We start from the raw sequence: 26,758 nt of genomic DNA, 5'->3' as shown, positions 1-26,758 counted from the left end.
ATTGAACGGACAAGCTTTACATAGTCAATGCCCCTCTGATCTTGACCTTTGACCTCAAACTCAATAGGGGTCATCCATTATCATGACTAACCTCCAAGTCAAATATGAAGACTGTGGGTCAAAGGAATCTTAATTTATTTCGCGGAAAAGCTTCTTTTAATGAAGACCCCTGTGAGATTTGACCTTTGACCCAAGGACCTCAAAATCAATAGGGATCATCTACTCATTATGACTAACCTCCATGCCAAATATGAAGACTGTAGGTCAAAGGAATCTTAAGTTATTGGGTGTACAGGCTTTTTTGAGTCAAGATCCCTGTGACCTTTGACCAAGTGACCTCAAAATCAAAAGGGGTAATTTACTCATCATGACTAACCTACATGCAAAATATGAAGACTGTGGGTCAAGTCAAAGGAATCTTAAAGTTATTGGGCGTAAAAGGTTTTTTCTAATCAAGACCCCTGTGACCTTGACCTTTGACCCAGTCACCTCAAAATCAATAGGGTTCATCTACTTATGGTGACAAACCTCCATGCTATATATGAAGACTGTGGGTCAAAGGAATCATAAGTTATTTGGGGAACAATCTTTTTTCAGTGAAGGCCCCTGTGACCTTGACCTCTGACCCAGTGACTTCAAAATCAATAGGAGTCATCTACTCATCATGACTAATCTTCTTGCCAAATATGAACACTGTTGGTCAAAGGAATCTTAAGTAATTGGGCGGATAAGCTTTTTTTAGTCAAGGCCACTGTGACCTTGACCTTTGACCATTAAATAAAGGTCAAGGTCAATTTGATATTGTTAAAGATATTGTCCAAAGGGTAGTATATATAAGTATGAATCCAATGCATCCATCAATAACAAAGCCAATTATATAGAGGATATTTGTTTAGTTCAGTGAATGATCGAAATTTATTACATGCTTTTCGGTGGTTTATAGAAATATATCAGTGATATAAAACTGATAATTTCACTGTTTTATGCTGTTTCAGTGAAATACCAGCGTGCACAGTACTGGGAACCAGCTTTATGACATGATGTCCTAAATGTCGCCATGTTGTATTATTATTTGGCCCGCTTTTCATTCATTATTAGGTTTAATGTCTTTTTAAAACGTTTCTTTGCAAAAAAGAAAAAGAAAATTTGTTCAGTTTATTGTAAGAACGAAATATACTTCACCTTGTGAACGCCAAAAGTTCATATGTCACGAGTGGCTGCGCCACTCGTGAAATATACCTTTAGGTGCTCACTCAGTGAAATATATTCCGATCCTACACTGAATTAAACAAATATCCTCTATATATTTCACCGAGTGAGCACCAAAAGGTATATTCCAGAAGTGGCGCAGCCACAAGTGAAAATGAACTTTTGGTGTTCACTAGGTGAAATATTTTTCGATCTTACACTAAACAAATTTTCTTTTTACTATATGTAAAGAAACATTTTAAAAAGACATTTAACCTAATACTAAATGAAAAGCGCGCCAAATAATTAAACAATGTGATGTCAATTATGACGTCACATCAGTAAGTTGGTTTCCAGTACTGTGCACGCTGGTATTTCACTAAAACAACATAAATGGGCTTAAATTCAAAACAGTGAAATTATCAAATTGATAATTTCACTGTTTTAAACAGTGAAATTATCAGTTTTAAATCACTGATATATAGAGGATATTTGTTTTGTTCAGTGTAAGATCAGAATATATTTCCCCAAGTGAGCACCAAAAGGTATATTTCAGAAAATAATAGATCTTACACTAAACTTAACAAATTTTCTTTTTATAATATGCAAAGAAACGTTTTAAAAAGACCATAAACCTCATACTGAATGAAAAGCGCGCCAAATAATAATACAAAAAGTTCATTAAGTTGGTACGCAGAACTCTGCACGCTGGTATTTCACTGAAACAATGCAAGGGGCTTAAAGTTTGATGCAGGTAATTTTATGTAAATATCTTAATTCTGAATGGATTTTCTTCAAATAAAGTGCATAAACCTCTCCATACAAAGAACTTTGCTTGGTTGCTACTAATGTTGAGTAAAGTTCCAATTGATTTTCACTGACTGAATCAGTTGGTGAATGTTAATGAAATATAAGAGGCTTCACACAAAGTTAATAGCCAAGGATTCACACAAAGTTAATAGCCAAGGAAAAAGTACTACTAGAATTACTGATCTGGATCTTAATTATTATTTTTTTCTTTTTGCTATGCTCTTAGTCCAGAAGTTATATAGATTCACCACCTTGAGTAACTTGCATAAGAACTACTTTTTGGCCTTAGTCTTGTGATATAAAATCCAATTTCTATCAATAATCTCAAACGTTTTGAAGCATAGAAACTATTATTCTTTCAATAAATAGAAAACAATTAAGTTTTATTGATTTAATAAAGATACTATAATCACACATAACAACTTTGCTAAAATTGATATCAATAAATAATCATTGTCTTCAACAAAACAAGTATACAATAACCAGCAAATATTATTTTATCAAACTTCAATCCAAGGAATTCTTTTTTGTCTCAAACAAGCATGGTGCATATTTGCAGAGCAGTTAGTGTCATAAAGTTTGTTTATATTTACGACTAAATCATCCCTGAGCCAATGAATATGTCAATGACATGATATTTCTTGCTAATAAAGTCAAAACTAGGTCATCAAAATAAAATCCTCATACTAACAATGAAGATTTACTCTCTATTGGATACCGTAGTTTGAATTTAATGAACTACAATGAAATAGCATTGAAAGCATTGAAATAATATAACAAATCACATCAACTTTGAAGAAGTAAGTCATAATTCTACATCAGTCTCACTAGAATTATTTTCAACATTGACTAGAGTATCCCCATCCTTTAAGCTCTCACTTATCACAGTTATATTCTCTGGAGCAATAGGTGTGCTTGGAGTGCCAACAGGAGTAGATGGCATGCCAACACCTGCACTTGGTGAATTGTCCATGTAACTAGTTATCCTGTCTCCATTTTGACTGCTTGAATGTAGCAGTGAAGAACATTCGGTTGGCATGTCGCTTAACATTGTTGTTGTCATAGAGTGTTCTTCATAGTTATCAGGATGTGTTTGGTACTCATATCCTATTTCATTACTCACAAAATAGCGTTTCTCACCATCCTTATTAAAGCTTCTTAGATAAAGTATGTCTATAGACCTGTCGATATCAACTGATTTATTAATGTCTGAAGTTTGCTGGTATGTTTTTTTTGTATCTAGACCATTCTTGTCAATATTCATCCATCTTCTGAAAGTTTCTGGCTGTTGGCCTATCAATTTCTCTGCCTTCTTAGAAAGGACCTCTTTAGTTTTATCTATATCTGCTGTCTCTGTTGAGCAGCTTTCTCTCTTCTTATCAAAGTCTGATTGAATTTTGCCAAAAGGGCTTGAAGGTGTTTCTCCAAAATCCAAATTGCTCTCTAAACCACTGATACGAGTGTTTAATTTTTTATTTGCTGTTTTTAATTTGTGTCGACTTCTCCTATCTTTGTCAGCATCATACATTCCTGGTTTGTGATCCCAGTACCAATGAGTTGTCTCAAGGTTGTCATGTTTCATGCTTGGATCAATCAAATGACCATAGAACATTGGGTCCTCTGAAAAAGTTAGCTCTTTAAATTCACCATCTGTGTTGTCATTGTCATTGATAAGTTTTTCTTCAAGCCCCTTTTCGTAGGTAGAACTGTTATGTGTTGGTTTCCTAATTTCTTGTTGATAATTAGTAAGGCTGTCAAGATACAATCTTGAGTAGTCTGTGCTACTGTTGCTGAGTCTTCCACAATTTGCATTTTCATTGCCATTTCTTGATGAATACGGATGCTGACTTTTTGAATAGTCAGATATAACACTTTCCTCATTTATCATTACCAGCATTTTCTGGCTTGAATCAGACCCTTCTTCAGAGTTTGAGTCTGAATTATATCTATTTGTCGTATTAGTAATATCAATTACGCTGTCTTCTAGTTCTTTGGATAAAAGTGTTGATTTAGAGTCTTGCAAGGATTTGAAGAATGCCTCATTGTTTCTTCCAGTCCTTCTATTTGACATAGATTTCTTCAGTTTTTCCTGGCTATCAATATTATCACCAATTCTCCTATGGACTTTATATTTTTGTTCTCTACAATTCTTTATCTCAGGCTCTTGCCGACCATGTTTTATGCATTTTGCCCTTTTCTTACGTAACTTGTCTGAATTAAGCCTATATCTTGCAGAATTATTTCGATATTTAGAAGATGACCCTGCAAAAAAACTGTCAAAATCATTGGAGTCATCCTCAACTCTCTTATTTTCATCATCTTGTAATGAATTCTTCTGCTGGCTTAAGCTCTTACTGAAGTGTGACAAAGGTTTAATATTTCGATATTTAGAAGATGACCCTGCAACAAAACTGTCAAAATCATTGGAGTCATCCTCAACTCTCTTATTTTCATTATCTAGTAATGAATTCTTCTGCTGGCTTAAGCTCTTACTGAAGTGTGACAAAGATTTAATAGGGTCTTCTTCCTCTTGATTAGCATACTGGCTATGTTCTGAACGTTGTTTTCTCACCTTCTTATGTGATGAATATCTTCTATCACGTAGTGCATGGTTATTAAATGTGTTATTTATATGGTCGACTATTGAACGAACTGAATTTCCAGAAGTTAATCCTATGTCTTCTACAGAAGGCTGTTTGTGTGTAACTCTTCTAATGGAGCTTCCTACATTATAAGCACCTGTACCCTGATCTCTGCTTGAACGTCTGTTTACATGTTGAGCATTATCATTACGAGTTTGAAATAAAGAATGTCTGCTACTGGTAGCAAGAGGGTCACCTTGAGTATAAAATTGTCTGCTCTTGGAAGGGTTGTCATCTAATAAAGCTGCATGTGAATTGAGTAACTGAATTAATTCATCTGGAAAAAAAATAAAGAAGAAAAGTAAATAGCAAAATTGCATCATAAAAATGCTAGTGAATCAGGATATTTTTTAATCTGTAAACTGCAATTATTGCTAAAATTACCTTTTGACAATGCTTTAAGGTATGACCATCCTAATGCATTACGTCCGCATTAAAGAGTATTCAAATAGGCTAGAACCACTGTTAAATTCATTGAAACTTAGGGCCGTGGGTTCGAGCACCAGATGGACCAACTTTCTTTTTCTTTTTTTTATTTTAACAGTATTCCTGTATCTCTCATATCCCTTTTGTGAAGAAAAGTGTTTTATTTTGATTATTTAATTAATATAGCTATTTATTGGCTCAATAATGCTAAATTTAATGACAAATATGGTACCTATTATTTCCAAAGTGAAATAAAATCAAAACTAGACCGTGCGGGTAAAAGTATTTAACATTTTACAAGTATTTACAAGTATACTTTTGAAAAAAATTCAGGGAAACTCTGAAAACTGGCACTCATTTTAGTAAATTTACGGAATTTTTTAATTAGGCTCTCCAAGCAGGAAGTTGGTCAAACACGTGTTAAAAATGGGTGGTGTCAGGTAACATTTTTATACATATTACATAAATTTTGAGTAGAAACAATCATTTTGCTTTTGTGGATTGTCAGATGAATGTTACATTGTGTTTCTTGAAATGGGAAAACATGTTTCATAAGGATGATATTGTAGATTATTTAAAGGCTCCTTGTTTCTGTAAAAGGGCCCTTCTAACACCCAAGATTAAATTCAGAAAAGTCGCCAAAACTCGATTTCTGGACGGTAAAGATTGTTTAAATTTTGCATACAGGTGTCCTTTAAGGTATATATCTGACATATGTTGTCAATTTTTCAGTTTCTTATAGTGCCTGTTAGGATGGTTATACCTTAAAACTGAGAACATTAATCCTTTAAATCCGTCCTGAGGGTACCCTCCCATTCAGCTGTAACGAGGCTTGCTATGCTGCCTATAGGTTGATACCTATGACCTGAACTCGCAAAGGGGCAGTTTTGTTTGTACAGTGCAGCAACACAGTATATATTACATGGCACTAAACAGGAAAAATGATTTCGGCTATCCTCAAAGCAAACAAACAATTCAACACCAGGGGTCAAAACCACCTCACCTGCTGGAGCTAAGAGCTGCATAAAATCAAGTTATTCAGACTCATTTAGTTGACTCATATGATAATACAAGGATAAACAGCGGCTGCAATTCTTATGCCTCAACCATTAAAGGCAACCCCTCAGCTACAAGGGGCACAAAGGAGAATAAGTGCTATGTTGATGCCAGTGTGAGATGGATCAAAATTGCATCATTTTAATAGTAAAGTTAAATATAACAAATTGAAACACTTTACCTTCCTTTTTCTTAATAGCACTTTGTGATTTGTTTGGTTTGTAAGCATCGGTCACTGTTTTCCCCCTTTTACAGCAGACTAACTTTTTCAAGAGATCGTTACTTATTTCACACCAGTCCGGTGGTAGTTCACTTGGAACAATGCCCTGGTCGAGTAAATCCTTATATCTTTTTCTCACAATGACTCTTCATAAAGAAAGAAAAAACCAAGAATGAAACATTTCTTCAAAAATACATTACCTTTGAAAATGTAGCTAGAACTTACTTCACTCCATTATTCCATTGATTTTTTTTTTTTAAATGTTAAAATCACTTTCAACTGAAGACCACAACTTAGCCATGAAAATAATTAGGTTAAACTAAACATTGCAACAGCAGTCACCCGTAAGAAAATATGATGAAAATGTAATGCCATGAATGTTAGGACCTGGGTTAGGGTCAAGATGCATGTTGTTTTTTTTTTGGAGTTTCTTTTTCAAGTGAAATTTTTTTGAAAATATTCAAATTAAATTTTCACACAAAACGTAACAATGGATGGAATTATTTTCAGAAACAGATCTTAAAACTCTTGACAGGTTTTTCTTCAGTTTGATTTTTCTAAAACTGGTATCTTCAGAGTTGTCATTTTAAACAATTCTTTATTTTCTACAATATTCTTTTTATTTTTTATGTTATGACAAGATTTATCTAAGAACATCTGCAGAGAGAGAAACATGTGCTATTAGAGCATTCAGTCCAAACCAAGTTGTGTGTATGAGATACTTGATTAACAATGGTAGATTGAGAAAATATGTCTTCAAAGGGAATTTGATTAAATCTGAGTTAAAGTACATTAGAGTTGAACAAGAATTTAACAATTTTACAGTCTTTACACATATATTTTTAATTATGGATTATCATTGAAAATCTCTCTGCCTATCTCTTTGTTATTGTGAACAAAAACCAGCAATGACAGAAAAATATGAAACTGATTTGGACCTTCAGCCTGAATAATGGGTAGTGGTGGTCTAGTGGATAAGGTGCCTGCATCGCAATCATATCGTTGGTTCAACCCCTTATCATTATTAGTGTCCAGCTTTATTTGTCATCCAATGAAAACGCTGTATTTCTTAAAAATTGTGTGCGTTAATTTTTATAGAAGAACAAAAGTCGATACTATATCGAATTTCATTCATAGTCGCCTTCTATTTTTCATAGTACTTGATAGAACCGCGTAAGTGAATAATAATGAGCCCAAATTAAGCTTGACACTAAGTATGTTAGTATTCATCCGTAGCTGTTCTACAGAAATTAGAAACATTCTCCTGTTGCTATCGCTCCCGTCGAAATTTCTAATTTCTGTAGAACAGCATGGATGAACACTAACATAATATTATACATATTAGTTACAGGAAGCCAACACTAAAAAGGTTTAAATAAGTCAAAGTTTCCTGTTCACAAAGATTTAAGGATCAGGATCAAGATCTGAATCAAATTTAAAAACTGAAATATTGTTCATTGTTTATCCTCATAGATTAAATATCTAATATTAATTGGATAAAACTGGACTTGCAATAGCAAGTTTATGAAGTTTTAAAATAAACTTATTATTTTTGCAAGATACAGGCATTTTACAGTGGATTCAAATATTGATTCTGATCCTAAAATTGATCCTTATTTTGATCCATATTTTTGTATTTGTTTTGTTATTTGTTGATTTTGTCCCAAAGTAGGTTTGTTCCTTTGCAAATTAGCAATTGTTTACATTTTGAATATGTACCATTTAATTCTAGCAAAATACGATTAATTTTTGTAACATAAAACAATGAAAATAAAATCTTTTCTCAGTGAACACGGGGCCTGGTGCTTAAATAAATATATGTTTAAGCAATAAATTGTGGAAAAAAATTACTTTTTGGTATTGGGCATGACTTAGTCAACTCCAGGTCATAACAGTAAGCCTTAAAGGGAGACACAGGCAAAATTTTCATTTCTTAGTTTTGAATTTTTTGTTCATTATTCTGTAAATGTCCTCAAAATAAATACACTAGACAGTCAAAGGAACAAAACTTTTCTCCATATTAAGAATAAAAGGGTGGTTTCCTAACTTGACCCGCGTGCGTCAGGATAGAGTGTTAAGATTTCACAATAGTTGTCACAGTGAAATGTTTAAGAACATGTCAAATGAATGACTTAGCAGGCCTCGACACTAACCTTTTTAGCAGGTGGTAGGCCGGACCACAAGATTTGAAATTTAGGTGGTCCTTCCAGAAGCCAGGTGGTCAATTATTATTATTATATTATTTTATATTATTTGCATGGTATGTCTTATATTCATGATAATTATCTTTTATAGATTTTCAATAAAATTAATAAATTATCTTATTCTTGTCTTTGAAAAAAGGAAATATTTGAAGGATAAAAAATAATACCAACGTTATATATAGCAATAGTTTAGCTTATTTTTTTCACAGATTTATTATGAATACAGATTTTTCACCTCCCTGTTGCTTGTTGGTTGATACTTTTTGACATTGAGTGTATTAAACCTTTTAAAGTAATGTTAACTCTGGAAAAAAAAGGATCTGTTATGGTTAAAATAAAGATTAGTAGCAAAGAATTACTAGATATATTTTTTTCTCCATTTCCTTTCGTTTGTTGCAATTATTCAAGTATCTGAAATTTATTCGATATCCCATACAATATCATAATTACCTGCATAATTGGAATGAATTTTCATCCTAAATTAATTTCACAAATTCTTAACTCTTTTAACTTGCATAAACAAACTTTTAGCGACAAAAAATGAAAAGTATTGATGACTTCAAATTGTCTTAAACTAATCAGAGGTTAATGAACCATATACATGTACATTTGACAAATGATTTTAAACAAAAAATATATAACATGTTTTTGACAAAATCGCCATTCTCCAAAATTAGCCATGCACCAACCAGAAAATTCAAGTGGTCAGACGGACCAGTGGCTTTTAATATTAGGTGGTCCTTGCCAAAATCAGGTGGTCTCGGACCAACGGACCACAGCTAATGTCTAGGCCTGCTTAGACTCAATGTTTCAATCATACAATATCCGCAATATCTGTTATTGTAACTTAAAAGGGTTTCATTCAAGTCACATCACTTGTTTTAAAACTATTCGAAGATTCTGTTGGCATCTAACTCTTGTTCAACATATATAGATATATTTAAGCTTCACATCCAAAATATATAGAATTTATACAGAAATTCATGCTGGGAATTTAAGAAATGTAATTTGAGAGTGATTGGAGTACATAAGATCACTTTAATATTTTTTTCATTATTTTTCCTGAGTATCCTTTTAAGGGAATGCTGCAATCTTATCAGTATCAGCAAAGTAAATCAGATAAAAAAATAGATGAAGACAGCTTTTAAAAGTAAAATCAATAGCTGTCGAGTCACTTACAAAAAATATCATTTAAAATAAAAATCTATACTATTGTTTTTTAAATATTGAGTTGTTAGCATCATTAATCTATATTTATTACATGTTTTGCAGTAGATTACTGAATTATAACGGTTAATTATATTCTGATAATTTCACAGTAATGATTACCAAATATAATTTCACAGTAGCCGAACTATATTTGGCGTAAAAATAAAATATTTATCATTAATGAATGTTTTTTCAGCGGAAATGTAGTCAATCATAATAAAAAATGTACGTGATAACTGTAGTTCGTAAATATTTACGAACGTTATGCTGAAAAACATCTAAAATCTAAAAATAATCATGGAATTATATTTTGCTTCAACATTGTGACGTCATTATTTGATGACGTCATGAAGATAAGAGCATGACGTTACGCGGCAAAAATTAGTAAAATGGTGTAAAAATCGTTAAAAAATCATGAAATAAACAGAAATGAAATAATGAAGACCAAGGCATTTATTAACAAGAAAGCAAATTGCGTACCTTCTGGCATTAACCCTATAACAATGTATACCAAAAAATAAGGCAAATATGGCCAATATTCCAAACATGACGCCAACAATAATTTCACCAGTATGTATTGTCTCCTCGGAAACTATTAGTCGTACCTTGTCTGTAATGATATAAAAAGTTATTTTACTTCATGCCTATCAATGAAAAACAGAAAATTTTATCAGTAAGATATTTTCTATATCACTCACTAAGCGTGAAACTGTGTAAATTGCTGATTTCACTGAATATCATGTACTAAATAGAAATTTTTGTTTTTGTGAATATGGAAAAATAATGGTTATTTCATATAAACAATAATTTACTTATATAATACTCATGAAACAGAAAATGTCTGTATTGAAGTCAGACATCTTTTCATAAACTCTACAGTTAACAAGCCGTCAGTGATCACATGACTGCGTCGCCTGATGACAAGCAATTGCATGTTGCAGCTACTGTGTAGCAAGAGACACAAAAATCATTAACAGGCCAAAATGTGTTTTTTATTAAAGGATCATAACTCTGCCAAAAATCATTTTATCAAAAAACCCATTTAATATGCGCAAGTACTTGAGGTATCAATCAATCCTGTAGTTTCATTGAATTTGCATTAGTAGTATAAGAGTAGTAGTGTGAACAAAACTTTAAAAAATCATTAAAGGGCCAGAACTCTGATAAAAATCATGGAATAAGAAAATGCCCATAATATGCAAAACTAGATTTGGTACTGATCATTCCTGTAAAGTTTGGATGAAATTGCTCCAGTTGTTTCTGAGGAATAGTCTGTACAAGTTTTGTGACATGCTGACAAATGGACAAACATGCGACCGAGGATAAAGAGCCATTTCTATTATTATTTTCTTTTGTTTAATAGAGAACCAATTATATTATGAATAATGATATTTTGTTCTAGAACGATTTATTATCTGCTATATAAAGATATGTCCTATCGGGACATGCATCCAATACTTACAATGTACCAACAACATCCATATTATATACATGTAATTTCTTTGTATTAAGTTATCACATATGGTACTCAATAATATCAACATAATTATCTATGGCATTAAGGACCTTCCATTATTGACCAGTTCACTTTAATAAGTCAATGCTAGTATAATATGAACCTTAATCTTATTTTGTATTTTACAACGTGCTAAGCACACATATATTATAATATGCTTAAAAGAAACAAATCACTTTTAAATGATATTATAATCTATATGTAAAAGAAAAATCAAACAAAAACACTTTTATTTGCCCAAGAAATGAAGCATACCCCAAGCTGAAGGACTGTGAATAGACATCTGGCAAAGGCGTGACATGCCCTTTACCTTACACATACACACAGCACCATTAGGTGATGACAGACAGTCCTTGATTAACTGACAACCTATCTGATAACAGTCCATCATCGCTGAAATACAGTTAATAATAATACATTTTATACCTGTACATATTCTGCTTTTTCATTTTTTTGTAACATTTACATGATTGCTTATAGCCAAAAGATACCATATAAACTGGTATATCAAAGTGATATACTGTACCTGGTATTCAATTGCTGTTTTGATAACATACTATTTATTTAAGTACATATCAAAAATACTGCTCAAGGGGTTGTCTGACCAAATTTTCTGCTTTGTATTTTGTAAATTTATGTTTATGAATGAAAATCGAAACAAAAACATTTATTTCTGTTGATAACATATTATCTATTATACATTATACATCTAATAGATTGTATTATACATTACATATTTTAAACTAAGCAGTGCTACATACAGGGTATTATACAGTATTTCTATTTATAGGTAATATACATTATGTATAAAACTATGCAGAACTACAGGGAATCATACATTATGTATCTAAAACTGATTACATACAGTATTTCTATTGATAGCATTACACATCATGTATCTAAAACTTAGCAGTGTTACAATAATCTAAACTAAGACAGCAGTTGAGCTAGCTATAAAAGGGAGTCAAGAATATTTGTCAACTACAAATAAAGAAAAATTATTAAAAACCTTCTTGGCAAAATTTCCCTCTGTAACCAAGTGTACATGCACAAAGGTACTCCCCTTTAGAGTTTGCACCACATATGCCACCATTCTTGCATGGGTTAGGCAAGCATACATTGCTTGCCTCAACATTTGGAGCTTAAAACATAAAAAGCAAAAGTATATACAATATACATGAAAAGAAATACATTATATTATGGTTCTTTATTAGACATTTATTTATAAGCAAAAAGCAAAGGAAGATAATATTACATTGTATGTTATCTAAAGATACTTTTTATGCATCTATTTTAATTACAAAATTTTAGCATTTTTAACATTCTTATATTAAAATTTATTCTTATATTAATATCTTTTACAGTTCCAAATTTTAACTGGCTAAATCCATTTCACAAATTCTGGCTGCAGAGGTTATTCTCACTTAATAAGGGAAGAGGCCTTATTTTCTTGATTTTGGGAAACATAAACACTAAAACTCCTAATTTGAAAAGTAAAACAAAGCTGGTATAAGTTAAGATTTTTGAGAAAACTACATGATTTTAAAGAAAATTTAAATTGGAAAGAGGCCTTTAATAGTTTGTAAGTTGTTAAGGTACAAGGATAAGAATCACTAGGCAAGAATATAATATAATGCCAGATAAATCAGACTTTCATACTTATAATATATTAATATAATCTGGTGTACATGATTTCATTAATATGAAAAAAAAATGAAAAAAATCAAGTACAGAGTTTACCCTCTGTAGCTGCTGTAGCTGCTGTAGGTGCAATGGTTGGGACTTGTGGGCGTGGCATAAGAGCACCTTGCTGTATGGTATGCTGCTCGCTTGATCTTATTTCATGTAGGATGTAAGTCTAACTTCTCACGCGGTTTCATAGGGAACCCATAATGACATCATGGACTCCAATATTTTGCAGTGTTATTGAGAATCATCACGTCGGAAATATTAATACTTAATGTGTAGAACTGTAGATATTTTGTTCCCTTTGCCTATTATGTAGCCAAAAGAATTAGGACCAGAAAACCAGAAGCCATTCCAGCTTGTGGTTTGCAATATCTACTAGCCAAATAAAGTTTGTTTTTTTCAAGCCCAAAAATGTTTCACCTAAGGTAAGTAGAAAGTAAAACCAAGAATAACATCTTGCACAGTTAACTTGTAAGTCTCTCACCTGTATTGAGAATCAATAAGTGTTTTCATTTAAAATTCAATCATTTCAGGGATTTTTGTTTGGCTTATTTTATAGCCATTATTCATATTGGGTCATATTCCCAATTGAAAATAGTATAGTATTTTCCCAATACATAGGAACAAATTTCCCAATTGAAAGTTACAAAATAAAAGTATTGAATAAAAATTATAAAATCTTTGAAAATAAGGGCTTCTTCAGTGTAATAGTGCTTAAATGTTTGAAGATGCTATCATAGACAGTTATTGTTTGCATCCCTTTAATCACTGTAAAATTTCAGTCATGCATTTTTGCCCAATTTTTAACAAAATACCGCTGAAATTCCCAATTCCATGGGTATGAGTCATGTTCCCAAAATCCTGGAGAAAATCCCTGCATTTCATTTTCAAAGACACTCAAGTGCTAATTTTTCACAGGCCAAAGATTTTATGGGCCTAATCAAAATTCTACTACCCATGGCCTAGCAGCTAGCACTAAATTTGCAGAACTGTTATGTAGATCCATATGATACATTTATTCACTTATGTAGAGTATGGTTTGGATTGAAACATGACCAACTCTGACTGGTGTTCAATATTTATTTTGATGATGTGTAAGTGAAAACCTACAAAATGAATAAACAATTATAAATACATGAAATACAAAACACAAATTAAAATACAAATTCTATATCGATATCATTTCAACATTTCATATTTTAAACAATGTCAATTATTTTCAATTATTTAATTCATACATTTCATTACATTTATTTTAAGTAATTTTAAGTAAAACATATCTTACCAGGTGCAACTGGCTGACCTCTGTTATATAAAATAGTAAATATCGAATCCGTTCTATAAAGAACAAACGTAAAGTTGACTTATACAAATATTATATTCAAAATGTTCTATAAAGAACTACTGATGTTCACCTTACAATGCAAAGTATGGAAATGATTTCTTAGAAAAGGAATGTAAATTGCCCGTGCATAAAAATGATATGAAATCACTCTCATCCAATCACATTCTTACTTAACAAATATACAAGATATTTATTGGACATCACTTAACAACACAGGACATAACAAGAACATAACAGGAGACAGTTCACTGAGCAAAGTAACTCACAACAAGAACAAGACATTACCCATAATTCTTATAATGATGAATGAAAATGATGTCATGTGATTATGCATGAATGAATGAAAATGTACAGTTAGTTATTCACTAGAGTGATTACAACTTTGTTTGTAAATATAGGATGAGTAAATAGATAAGCAGTAAATTGACCTTATCTACACACTCCCCCACTAGATTTAAATGGCACCGACATTTCCTTAATGATGAAAATAAAATAATCACACATTAACTTATATCAATGTTAATGTATAATGGAGATGTTAAGATCAAGGGAGATAACAATAGATATAAATTGTCAATTGGTTATTTGAGTTGTTTCCCTTGTATTGATATAAAATAATTTCTTTTGATTGTCTATGGAAATGATCAGTGAATGTTAAATGAAATGAAATTTAAGTTAACATGGAATAAAATGAAGTTCAGGTGAAATGGCTATGCATGAATAAGAGCCTATAGTTTGCACACAAACACAAAATAAAATTTATTTCAAAGAAAACTTTATTTATTTATTTTTTTAAGTGATTGAATTAGTTTAGAAATGTTGAATGAAACTTTTATTTAAAATTAAAAATAAAATAATTGATTAATAGATTAGTATCTATTTGTTGAAATGAATAATTTTCCAACAGTAAAAATAAAATTATTTATCAATGTTATATTATCACTTTTCAAAAACCTATGAAGGTGAAAGTGAACTAGGATAATATTTATCAATCCATATAAATGGGAAAATACAAGAAATCAGAAGTGAAATTCTGACAAATAAACAAATACGCAACAAAAAAGGAAAATGATTGAAATATTTTGCAATTATTCAATCAATCTGAATTTGCGTAGACAAAAAATAATTATCTATCCATAGCGCATTAAAATAATAGTCTGGGTTTTAAGTTTAAAACAACACAATGTTTAATAAGCAAAGGTGCCGGACAACTAAATTTATTTAGGTTTTATGGACCTAAAAGTACATTAAACATAATAAACATTCTGGACAGTCTGGGATGTTACCCATTCTCCAAAACGATCAGGTGGACGTTTTGTTCTCCTAGGCCTGGGTACTGGTACTGGAGAAGGAGTCTGGATTGGAGTGCTACTAGGTGTAACAACAGGTATAGGAGTGGACTGATGAGATGGGGTAGATGGATTTACTTCTGTAATAGAGCTTGGACTTGGATGAGATTGTCTTCTCTGTGGAATTATATAAATTCCTGGAGATGAGCTTGATTCAGAAGAACTAGTATCACCATCATACTCTCGTTCATTAGCAATAGTTTGCCTAGTTCTGGTCTTGCGGCCAGTTTTAGGAGGAAGAGGTTCTTCAGGTTCAGGTATTGAGACAAAAGGCAGTAGTAAATTGCGATGGAGGGTGCGAATCGGTCCTTTGCGAGTTTCCAGTTGGACTTTATATACTGGCTGGCCTTCATAAGGGATTTCTATAACAATATAAGGATCTTTCTCCCATTTGGCAGCAAGTTTCTGTCTTCCCTGCAAATTAACTTTGCGGACAAGAACAATATCACCAACAGAGATCTTGTTTTCAAGTACCCGTTTGTCATATTGCCTCTTGTTCTGCTCGGCTCTTTGCTTAGCTGCTTCACCTGCAACTCTGTAGGCATATCTCAGACGGTCTTGGATTCTAGAAACATATGAGGCATGGCTTACGCCAGACTCATTCCCAGGAGCTGTGCCTAAATATGCGTCTACTGAGAGGCGTGGGTGCCAACCAAACATTAAGAAGTGGGGTGAGAATCCAGTTGAGGAGTTCTTAGTAGCATTGTATGCTTGGCAGAGAGGAAGAACATAATCAGCCCAACTTGTTCTGTGGTCATCTGCCAGGGTACGTAGCATGCGAATTAGGGTTCTATTGAAGCGCTCTGCAGAGGGATTACCCATTGGGTGAAATGGTGTTGTCCTTGTTTTCCTGACATTGGCTATCTTACAGAGTTCTTTTATCACCTTGCTCTCGAAATTACGACCCTGGTCCGAATGTAATTGCTCTGGGAAGGAATAATGAATGATGAAATGCTCAAACAAGGCTCGCGCCGTGGTAGTGGCTTTCTGGTTTCGGCAGGGGATAGCCTTAGCATAACGAGTAAAATGATCTGTTATGACTAAGACATCCTCGTACCCACCTTTGGACTTCTCTAACTTCAGAAAGTCAATGCAAACAAGTTGCATTGGCCTTGAAGTTTGAATGGGTACGAGCTCTGCCGCTGGCCTTTGAGGAGTTTTCCCACAGACACAAGACTTGCATAAACTAATCATTCTCTTAAAATCAGCTTCCATCCCTGGCCAATAGAAACGCTGTCGAGCAAGCCAGAGAGATTTCTCATGCCCTGGATGGCCAACCTGGTCATGGACACCTTGAAAGGCAATGGTCTGATGAGAAGCAGGCAAAATCAATTGTCTGACTGGCTCACCATCTACTGTTGCAGTACGGTAGAGAACACCATTCTCAATAATCAAACGAGACATATCACGAAGTAAAGATTTGACCATTTTGGGTATATTCTCCCCCCTTTGGTGAGAACCGTACTGCAAAATAGAAATAACTTTTGAAATATTGGGGTCTTTAGATTGCTCGAAGGCCCAATTTACAGGTTCAGATGTTCTAACAGTGGAATGAGGAGGCATAGTAAAATCATCAAAACTTGGGGCTTCTGAACCTGACAAACACTCTGCAGTTAAAGAAGAAACAACAGCACCAAGACAGAGGGCTTTAATGCTATCAGCAAACATATGAGGTTTGCGACTTAAACCATCACAGTCACCATTTAAATGACCTGATTTATAAATTAAGTCAAAATCATATGAAGATAGAGCAGCGACCCATCTGTGGCCTGTCGCATCAAGTTTTGCTGTACTCATTACATAAGTGAGGGGATTGTTGTCTGTCATGACTGTAAATTTGTTGCCATATAGATAATCATGGTACTTGTCTGTTACAGCCCATTTAAGAGCCAGGAACTCAAGCTTGTGGGCTGGATAGTTCCGTTCACTGGGTCTCAAACCACGACTAGCGTAAGCTATGACACGCTCTGAGTTGTCATCTTGCTGCTGAAGCAAAACTGCACCTAGACCAGTAGAACATGCATCTATATGAACTATGAAAGGTTTGGAAAAGTCTGCAAAAGCTAAGACAGGAGGTGAAGAGAGCTTATTTTTAAGAGTATCAAATGCTGATTGTTGATCAACACTCCATGTCCAAGGAACTGGTGACTTACTCTTTTTACCTTTAATCTTTGATTTAGATTTGGTTGTACCATGGCCATCAAGTAACTTATTCAAAGGATGGGCAATTTTAGAATAATTCCTGATGAATCTGCGATAGAATCCTGCAGTTCCGAGAAAAGAGCGAAGTTGAGAAATATTGGTAGGAATTGGCCAATTAATAATAGCACTAATCTTTTCAGGATCTGTAGCAATTCCATGTTCAGAGATTACATGGCCAAGATATGTCACAGACTTCTTCAAGAATTCACACTTGGACCCTTTAAGTTTCAAACCATGATCAGAAAGTCTGCGAAATACATTTTCTAGGCGAATCAAGTGATCTTCAAATGTACAAGAAAATATCAAAATATCGTCAATGAAAACTAAGCATTCTCTGAGTAAAAGGTCTCCCAAAGATTTTTCCATAACACGCTGAAAAGTGGCGCCAGAGTTGACAAGACCGAACGGCATACGTTCACATTCATAAAACCCTAGATTGCCAACGGAAAAACCTGTATACTGTTTAGATTCCTCGTCCATCTCAATATTCCAATAACCTGAGCGAAGGTCAAGCTTAGAGTAGAACCTAGAACCAACAAGGAGATCAACTTGGTCATCAAACCTAGGTAACTGGTATGCATCCTTGCGAGTCCGAGAATTTAACATACGAAAATCCAAACAAAATCTGAGAGTACCATCCTTTTTCCTTACCAAAACTACATTTGATGAAAAAGGGCTGTCGCTTTCCTTGATTGCACCGCATTCCAGCATATCCTTGAGGTGTAGCCTTACCTCTTCATACATTCCCGGAGGGATTTTTCTATATGGTTGTTTGAATGGGCTATAGTCATTTAAAATTATTTTATGACGGACTAAGTTGCAATGCCCTATGTCAGTTGGTCCTTTAGAAAAGACATGACTCCATTTGCCAAGAACTTGTTGAAGCCTAAATATTTGTTGTGGCGAAAGAGAGCTTTTGTCAATTTTGATCCCAAGTTCATCAAACAAGTTGTCCGAGGAAGGCTCAGAAGAAGAAAAAGAATGAGAAGCAAGATTGTCAACGACCTTGACTTCATTGACAACGCATAAATTTGATCTTGGTTGAATAGTAACAGGTTGAGATGACATATTACACAAACGAACTGGTATCTTTGCACATCTACCAAACTGCGGAATATTTACAACATGTGGCCTAACTAAGAGTGAACAGTTGTCTAAATTTTCCGTGATTACTTTCTGAACACTGTGTTTCAGGTCTCTAGCAATGCCATGAACAGTAACAGATTCAAAAGGAGCAATCTGCACCGGATGATCATTAGTTGATCTCACAGGTACTTGGTCAGTGACAAGAGAATTAAAAGCAATTTCCCATGTATTTGGAATAACATTGGATGGTTGAGTATAGGCAGATGCTTTGCAGTACCTTAAAACATTTGTGCCTAGAATTACAGGACATGTTACAGATGCCTGTGTATCTGGTACCACTAAAACTGGAACTGGCAATTCAATATTGAGCTCCGGAATGGCAATAGAAACTTCTATGTAGCCAAAAATATTCAACCGGTTACCATTGGCAACAGAAACATTCAGGTCAACACCAAAATTTGCAAGGTCTAACAATATTGGCTTATTTGGCAATGCTTGATAAAATGAATTTGACACAGTTGAAACCATTGACCCTGTATCAATAAGACCATGAGTATTTACATGATGAAAAACAATAGGGGCAATATTTGAATCTCCAACTATTCTATTCAGGGAACTATGTTGGCCTTGAGAATTTCCCTCCTCTGTACGGCCAGTTACAGAGGTGGTTGATAGTTTGGGTGTACAGAAGAATTGAAGTTAAATCTGTTTTGTTGCTGTTTGTTCTGATACCTGTTACTCTTTCTCTGAAATGTATTATTATTTTGATACTGTTTATTGGGTTGAACAGTAGCTTGTGGTTGTACAAAGGAAGGTGGTTGGTTAAATGAGGGTGGAAGGGGTGGGGGTGGCTGATTGAACAAATGTTGAGGGGGTGAAGGTCTGTTAGAAGCTGACATAGAGTCTAGACGTTCAATAATAGTATTGAATTTCTTATCACAGGCTGATTGGATGTTGCTAATCTTGGAATTTAACCTCTTTTCTAGGTCTTCCATTTTACTCTTAACATCAAAAGTGGAAGTTTGTAAATTGGCATGAGCTTTCACCTTGGTATTGTTAGTTAAAGAAAGTTCCTTTTCAGCTTGCCTAACATCTCGGAGAAAATGGTCATAGTTTACAGCAGTGTCCAATTTATGACGAGTGTTAGTTTTGAGGGTTTCTGACAATAAGCCTGACCATAACCGTTCACAAAGTAATTCATTACGGCCTGATCTGGGTATATGTCCACCTTCAAAAGCTTGTTCAAGGGTTATCTCTAACCTACAACCAAAAGAAGTGACAGACTCATTTGGACGTTGAGAACAATTAAAGAATTCCCGCATAGTAATTCCTTGACGGGCAGGTTCACCAAAGTTAAACTCAAGTTTCTGAAAAATAGAATCAATAGAAACAGAATCGCCCAAAGAAACTACAAGACGCCTCGCTGTGCCTCTAAGGGAAGTCCTTATGGCCTGTAATACCTGGTGTTTAGGAATAGAAGAGTCTCTCATAAGACAACGTGCTTCATGACGCCATTCATAAAAGGAGATCTCACCCTTAGCCAAGGGCTCATCACCAGAAAAAGGTGGAATCTTTGGTGGCTTTGAAACAATGGCAGGAGTGCTTGGAGAAGTGAAAGAAAAATGACTAGGTGTGTCAGGTGGGACAAGCAAAGGGTTGGTAACAGGGGGTGGAACTTTGGGTTTTGTACCTCCATGTTCAGGTGGGACAAGCAAAGGGTTGGTAACAGGGGGTGGAACTTTGGGTTTTGTACCTCCATGTTCACCAATCTTAATAGGGGTGAAAGTGTATTTGGTGGAGAGTATTTTCAGCATATCTTCTTCTGAAAGAGAAGTTTTTGTTTCACCTGTGGCACCTAAAGTTTCATCCGTTGAGACTTTTTCCATATTTAAGCAACAATGTGGGATGTAAAATCAATGATCAAGGAAGGTGTATTGTAAAAAAAAATGCTGAATTAAAACAAAAATGCAGAATAAAAAAATGCACCTAAATATGAATGTATAAGTTAAACTTATATCTGCCGCAACTCACAAAATAAGATGCACTGAAATGATTCTATTTGAGTTCAAGATCAATGTACTTATTTATAAATCAAAATAAAACCAATGTACTTTGACCTGTCTGAAATATTTAGTCAAAACATACCAGAGCTAGAAAAGCATGGAAAAAGCATGGAATGCTCTACATTTTACACTTAGGTGATTAATGAAAGTAGTACCTAACTGTTAACTGGGTAAACAAAATACCTGTTAATATTAAAAATCAATCAACTGTATCGAAATATGTATTTATGCAACAGGTTATTGCTAAAACTGAATAACTTTCTGTTTAAAAAAAAAATTTGTCACAAGTATCTCAATAAATGAGCTAAACAGGACAGACTGAGCAATTTAATAATGTTGCAGGTGTGTTCAAAAATGTAAATTTAATGTATTGAAACAATGGATTGCTGCAAATGAATCAAATGAAACCAGCAATGACTTGTGAATCTTGATAATGTGTGTATTTTCAGTCAAATTTCCCTCAACATTGGAAAATAGACTGAAATTTCACAGTACTTAATGAAAAATGAAGGGTGAAGGATGAATATACACTTAATATGTACACAATAAAATACTTACATATAACACATATCACTCACAAACATGTACACATGAAATTGGGCAATAAGAGTTTTAATTGGCAGTGGAAACACAAATTTATCTAGCAATTCTCTATATCAACACAATAAACAACACCCTAAAGTTTTATTATTATTATTATTTTTTTTTTTTTTTACCACAAAGTCATAATTACGCAAACGATCTTTTATATATAACCTTAATTGTTTACTAGCACTATGAAACAAAGATTTATATGTGAATTCTTTGTGAAATATACCAACAAGTAAATATTATCAAGACATGTACCTGTATAATTCTCAAATGTAAGTCACTATTCAAATCTAAGTAAAATGACTTTTAAAGAAAATAAATTTATACCTTATCTGAGCTTTCTTAATAGAAAAAAAATAATTGTATGTCAACAATATTAAAATTTAATGCTGTACCGAAGATTTAAAAATTCTATAAAATGAAAATGTCAAACTTCAGTAATTATATAATTATTCTCTACTCTTTATTCAACAAAAATAATGACTTGTCTAAATGAATAAGTGCTTTTTTTTTTTTTTTAAAGAAAAAAAATAATGTAGAAATAAATTCAATAGAATGCACTTATATAATTATATCGAATTTACAGATAAAAATCTAAAGTTTAATTACCTCATTTTTTTTTTTTTTTTGTAAATAAACCAAATCACATATTGATAGAGATGAGCAAAAAAAATAGTGCGTCTTCAGAAAAAATACGAAATAAACACAAAATTACTTACATATATGTCCAATTCAAGTATCCAATAAACACAATTATTAAAACACTATTAAAATATATTAACACAAAATATCACAAAAACACAGTTTATGTCCGAAAATCCTCCTTTTACATGTATCCTTCCACGCGTAAATATAAGAAAGTCACTGTTTGTAATGTTGTACGCGGTAAACAGCTGTCATGGGCCCAGAGAAAAAATAGAAGGGGAAAGTGCACTATGGAATTTGGGATATACCTATAATGTAGAGAGCCTGGAAACTGAAGGGGAACACTTCAGCTCCTGACTTCTGCAGAGAGGGTTGCCGGCGCTGTCCTCGGGGTGTCTGGATAAAAATTCACCACCTCTGGTACAGTAGAACTGCCCTTACTGAAGAATCAGCTGATGGCCCTGGTTTTCTTGGTTACATCATTCCTCATCGGGGAGCCATTTTGTAGAGTATGGTTTGGATTGAAACATGACCAACTCTGACTGGTGTTCAATATTTATTTTGATGATGTGTAAGTGAAAACCTATAAAATGAATAAACAATTATAAATACATGAAATACAAAACACAAATTAAAATACAAATTCTATATCGATATCATTTCAACATTTCATATTTTAAACAATGTCAATTATTTTCAATTATTTAATTCATACATTTCATTACATTTATTTTAAGTAATTTTAAGTAAAACATATCTTACCAGGTGCAACTGGCTGACCTCTGTTATATAAAATAGTAAATATCGAATCCGTTCTATAAAGAACAAACGTAAAGTTGACTTATACAAATATTATATTCAAAATGTTCTATAAAGAACTACTGATGTTCACCTTACAATGCAAAGTATGAAAATGATTTCTTAGAAAAGGAATGTAAATTGCCCGTGCATAAAAATGATATGAAATCACTCTCATCCAATCACATTCTTACTTAACAAATATACAAGATATTTATTGGACATCACTTAACAACACAGGACATAACAAGAACATATCAAGAGACAGTTCACTGAGCAAAGTAACTCACAACAAGAACAAGACATTACCCATAATTCTTATAATGATGAATGAAAATGATGTCATGTGATTATGCATGAATGAATGAAAATGTACAGTTAGTTATTCACTAGAGTGATTACAACTTTGTTTGTAAATATAGGATGAGTAAATAGATAGGCAGTAAATTGACCTTATCTACACTTATTATAAATCAAGCATTCAAAAGTTATTCAGCAACAAGGCATTATTCAGTTTGTTGAAAACTATGTGTCTACTGTCCATAATCTTAGAGTTGTCTCACTGTTCAAAATAAGGTTAAACACTTCAGTACAACAATAGACAATCTTTAAAACATTGCTGAATGTTGAGCATAATTTGTCAATATTACACAGGTGACAGGGTAGATATATCTATCATGGCAATACGTAGACCTAGCCTTAGCTGTCATTAGGTAGGCTATGTGGATCTAGTATAGGCCTATATATACATCAAATTCTCAAAAGTCACTTGAATGTACTTACCTGTCGCAATTTTCCTTGACGATGTGCTTATGAATTGAAAACAAAGGTAAAATACAAATATTTTAAGCACTCTGTTTACATCGTCAGCCATTTTCAAAACATATCGTCACTCATGACGTCATCAAGACGCACGTTCTTAACATGCGCGAAAACGTTCGGAAACTGCATTTGCAAATAATTAATGGTTTCAAAAATGATTTCCGGGTAATATAATATTTCACCGCGTCAAGTTCATGTGCCTTAAAAGACTGACTATCTTAATGAGAATTGGTCAAAAATTATATAATAATTACATAATTATGTTGAGGATAAAATACATACTGCTTTTTATTTTTTAAGTCATACCGGGCCGGTTACTTACACAAATCGGCCACCATGCACAGGGTAAATTTTAATTTTTTAGATCTTTCAATTCCCCAATAAAAGACATTTGCTGTTCATTGTGATACATGGTAATGACAATTCTGTTTTATACAAGTGGGAAACATTTTTATTGAAATGATAAAAAAAAACATTACTGTATATAATTTCCACACATTAACTCAATCTAAGTCAGTGTGAAATATTCATCAGTACTTAGCGTACGTACATTTATTTCTGGTTTGCTTGTCAGCCTTGCCAATATTTTCTATCATCGTCGGATACCCACGGTTGATTAACAGGTAACATAACATGACAAATGTTAATTGTTTGGTCGGGATTATCTATTTAAAACTTGTCATTTAAAACTTGTCAAATATGCAGACATTTCTCTTTATCTGTTGGCTACTAAAATTGTCTCTTTCATGGTCAAAAGTCTAAACTCCATTAAGGAAACTCTTTTTAGGTACACATATATGAATTTTTTAAGTTCGATATCTTTTTAATTTACTTAATAACTGGAGGCTTTGCATTAAATGTAAAAATTTCATATTTTGACGATTTACAGCGACGTACGTCACACGTTTACAAGTTTTTACCTCTTTGCAGGTACGTATACGTACCTGCTCTTTGACAAGTGAAAAAAATAAAATGCTGTTTTTAAATAGTTTAATTTCACCAAAATCAGGATAACTTATTACTTCCAAGGACATAGGCAACATAACTCATCAGTCACGAAGCAGCTCTCACTTTATGAAAACCATTCACAGAGTAGCCTAATCCATGGAGCACGAACAATACGAGTTCACTGAGCACCACTGAGTCTGTCACTGAGCATTATTCATGAAGGGGACATTAAAAAAAAAACACATGTCTGTCAAGGTAAATTGTTCATATTAGCAAAAATATCTGGATAAAGTGTGATCCGAGAACAGAAATAACTTCCGAGGGTTGCGAATAAATGAGACACGTGTATTTTTTGGCCATGGGAGAGAACTAGAACATTACGTTTTCTTAAGTCTATATAGATTACTCACCCCTGGGGAATATTGCAGGGGAAAAAACCAGATGATATTCATTTCCACCCGATTACTCATTTTGCACTTTTCATTTGTTTCTGACTATAACATTATCAATTTGTCGCAATCATACCTTGAAAATTACTTATTAATAGGCACCATGAACATGACTCGTTCATCACACACGCATGAGCATTACTTACTGAGCACAAATGAATGCAATGGGCAGTTTTCATTAAGCACCATATACATGTAATGAACTGTTTTCAGTTGTTTCATCATTTATTTACTTGATGCATGAGCACCACCCATGTCATGATCATTACGCATTGATCACCACTCATACATTGAACAGTTTTCAATAAGTACCACGCACGCCATCATTTTAAGTCATTAAGCACCACTCATGTTATGTTGAGCACCAATTATCCCATGAACAGTTTTCACTGAGCATTACTCATGCCTTGAAAAGTTTTTATTGGCTATCACTTATGCATTGGTTATCACTTGAACATTACTCAAGCTATGAGAACAGCTCACGCCATAAATAGTTTTCATTGAGTACCACTCACGCCATTCTTGGTTTCCAGATGGCATTACACAGACAATGTGCAGTTATTATTGAGTACCACGCACATCATGTAAAGAGTTATCCGTGAAAACTGAAAAAGGTAAACACAGTCTCTAAAAATATCCGTTTAAAAAGAAAATACTTTTTTCTTCCTCCTCAAAGCATAGTTGACAGAGCATGGTTACATTGTGTTAGAGCCATTGACAAGGTACTGGCGCCATCGGCTATATGAAAGAGCCCTCGCAAATGTGATGAGCCAACGCAACCACTTCGATATTGTGGAATGACATGGATAGACTTCAAGAAAATCAGATAGGTTATTCAATATCTGCTTCATCGCTATAATATATCTTTAAACAACGTATCAAATACTTATAAAATGTGTCATCTTTAACATCCTCTTCATCACTTATTATGAAAAATGCAATGTTCTTTTTAATATTTTCCTATACTAGATGTAAAATGTTTTTACTTGCACAAAATAGTTTCTTTAATCTTCATTATTTGATTTCTTCTTTCGAACTTTGTCCTTGCTAGCGTATTCTTTTATTGGTTTCCGCCGGTGTGGTGTGTCGGAGATTTATCCTTTAATTCATTGTTTTGATAGTAACTTTTAAATTGTGATGCATTGCTTTGGCAAAATTTACAACAGATGGTGGTGCTGTTAACGGCATAGTAAATGCCCATACTTTAAACCATTTCAATTGAAAGGATAAGTCTGTGTATCACCTGTTACATTAAAACCACATTATTAAATCTTACACATATTGAAATGGTGATGTTGGCTCCATTACAGAACTCGCACATTGCCGATGGAGCCAGCACCTCGTCCATGGCTCGATCATTTATGAATTAATTTTAGTATTTTTATCTTTAATCAAAGCTCTTCTGAAACTATTTTTTTGTGGTTTAGCTAAAGGGCGACATAGGAGAGAAGGATTAGGGGACAACATTAAAAAAATTTTTCAAGACCCTTTCTCCTGGTT

General features: G+C 33.4%; 1 protein-coding gene across 1 annotated transcript; it reads right to left on the bottom strand.

The window, feature by feature from the left end:
* Nucleotides 1–2,374: 2,374 nt before the first annotated feature.
* On the bottom strand, nt 2,375–13,075 carry LOC132725728 (uncharacterized). The gene is made up of 6 exons (XM_060710916.1): nt 13,012–13,075; nt 12,281–12,412; nt 11,527–11,664; nt 10,236–10,365; nt 6,304–6,488; nt 2,375–4,917 (listed from the first exon to the last, which is right to left on the bottom strand). Exons 1-6 carry the CDS (start codon nt 13,067–13,069, stop codon nt 2,804–2,806), a joined length of 2,757 nt encoding a protein of 918 aa, XP_060566899.1. The 5' UTR covers nt 13,070–13,075; the 3' UTR covers nt 2,375–2,803.
* Nucleotides 13,076–26,758: the final 13,683 nt, after the last annotated feature.

This window comes from Ruditapes philippinarum, unplaced genomic scaffold (genome assembly GCF_026571515.1).
Source record: "Ruditapes philippinarum isolate M1 unplaced genomic scaffold, ASM2657151v2 ctg2767_1_1_1_1, whole genome shotgun sequence".
In the NCBI taxonomy this organism is placed as follows: Eukaryota; Metazoa; Mollusca; class Bivalvia; order Venerida; family Veneridae; genus Ruditapes; species Ruditapes philippinarum.
This window is presented reverse-complemented; position numbering and strand designations above follow the sequence as displayed.

Coding starts and splice junctions, on each gene's coding strand:
- LOC132725728 (XM_060710916.1), bottom strand. CDS start 13,069: ATGCCACGCCCACAAGTCCCAACCATTGCACCTACAGCAGCTACAGCA. Junction 10,366..11,526: donor TCACAGTCCTTCAGCTTGGG/GTATGCTTCATT, acceptor ATATCATTACAG/ACAAGGTACGACTAATAGTT. Junction 6,489..10,235: donor TATAGGGTTAATGCCAGAAG/GTACGCAATTTG, acceptor TTCTTTATGAAG/AGTCATTGTGAGAAAAAGAT.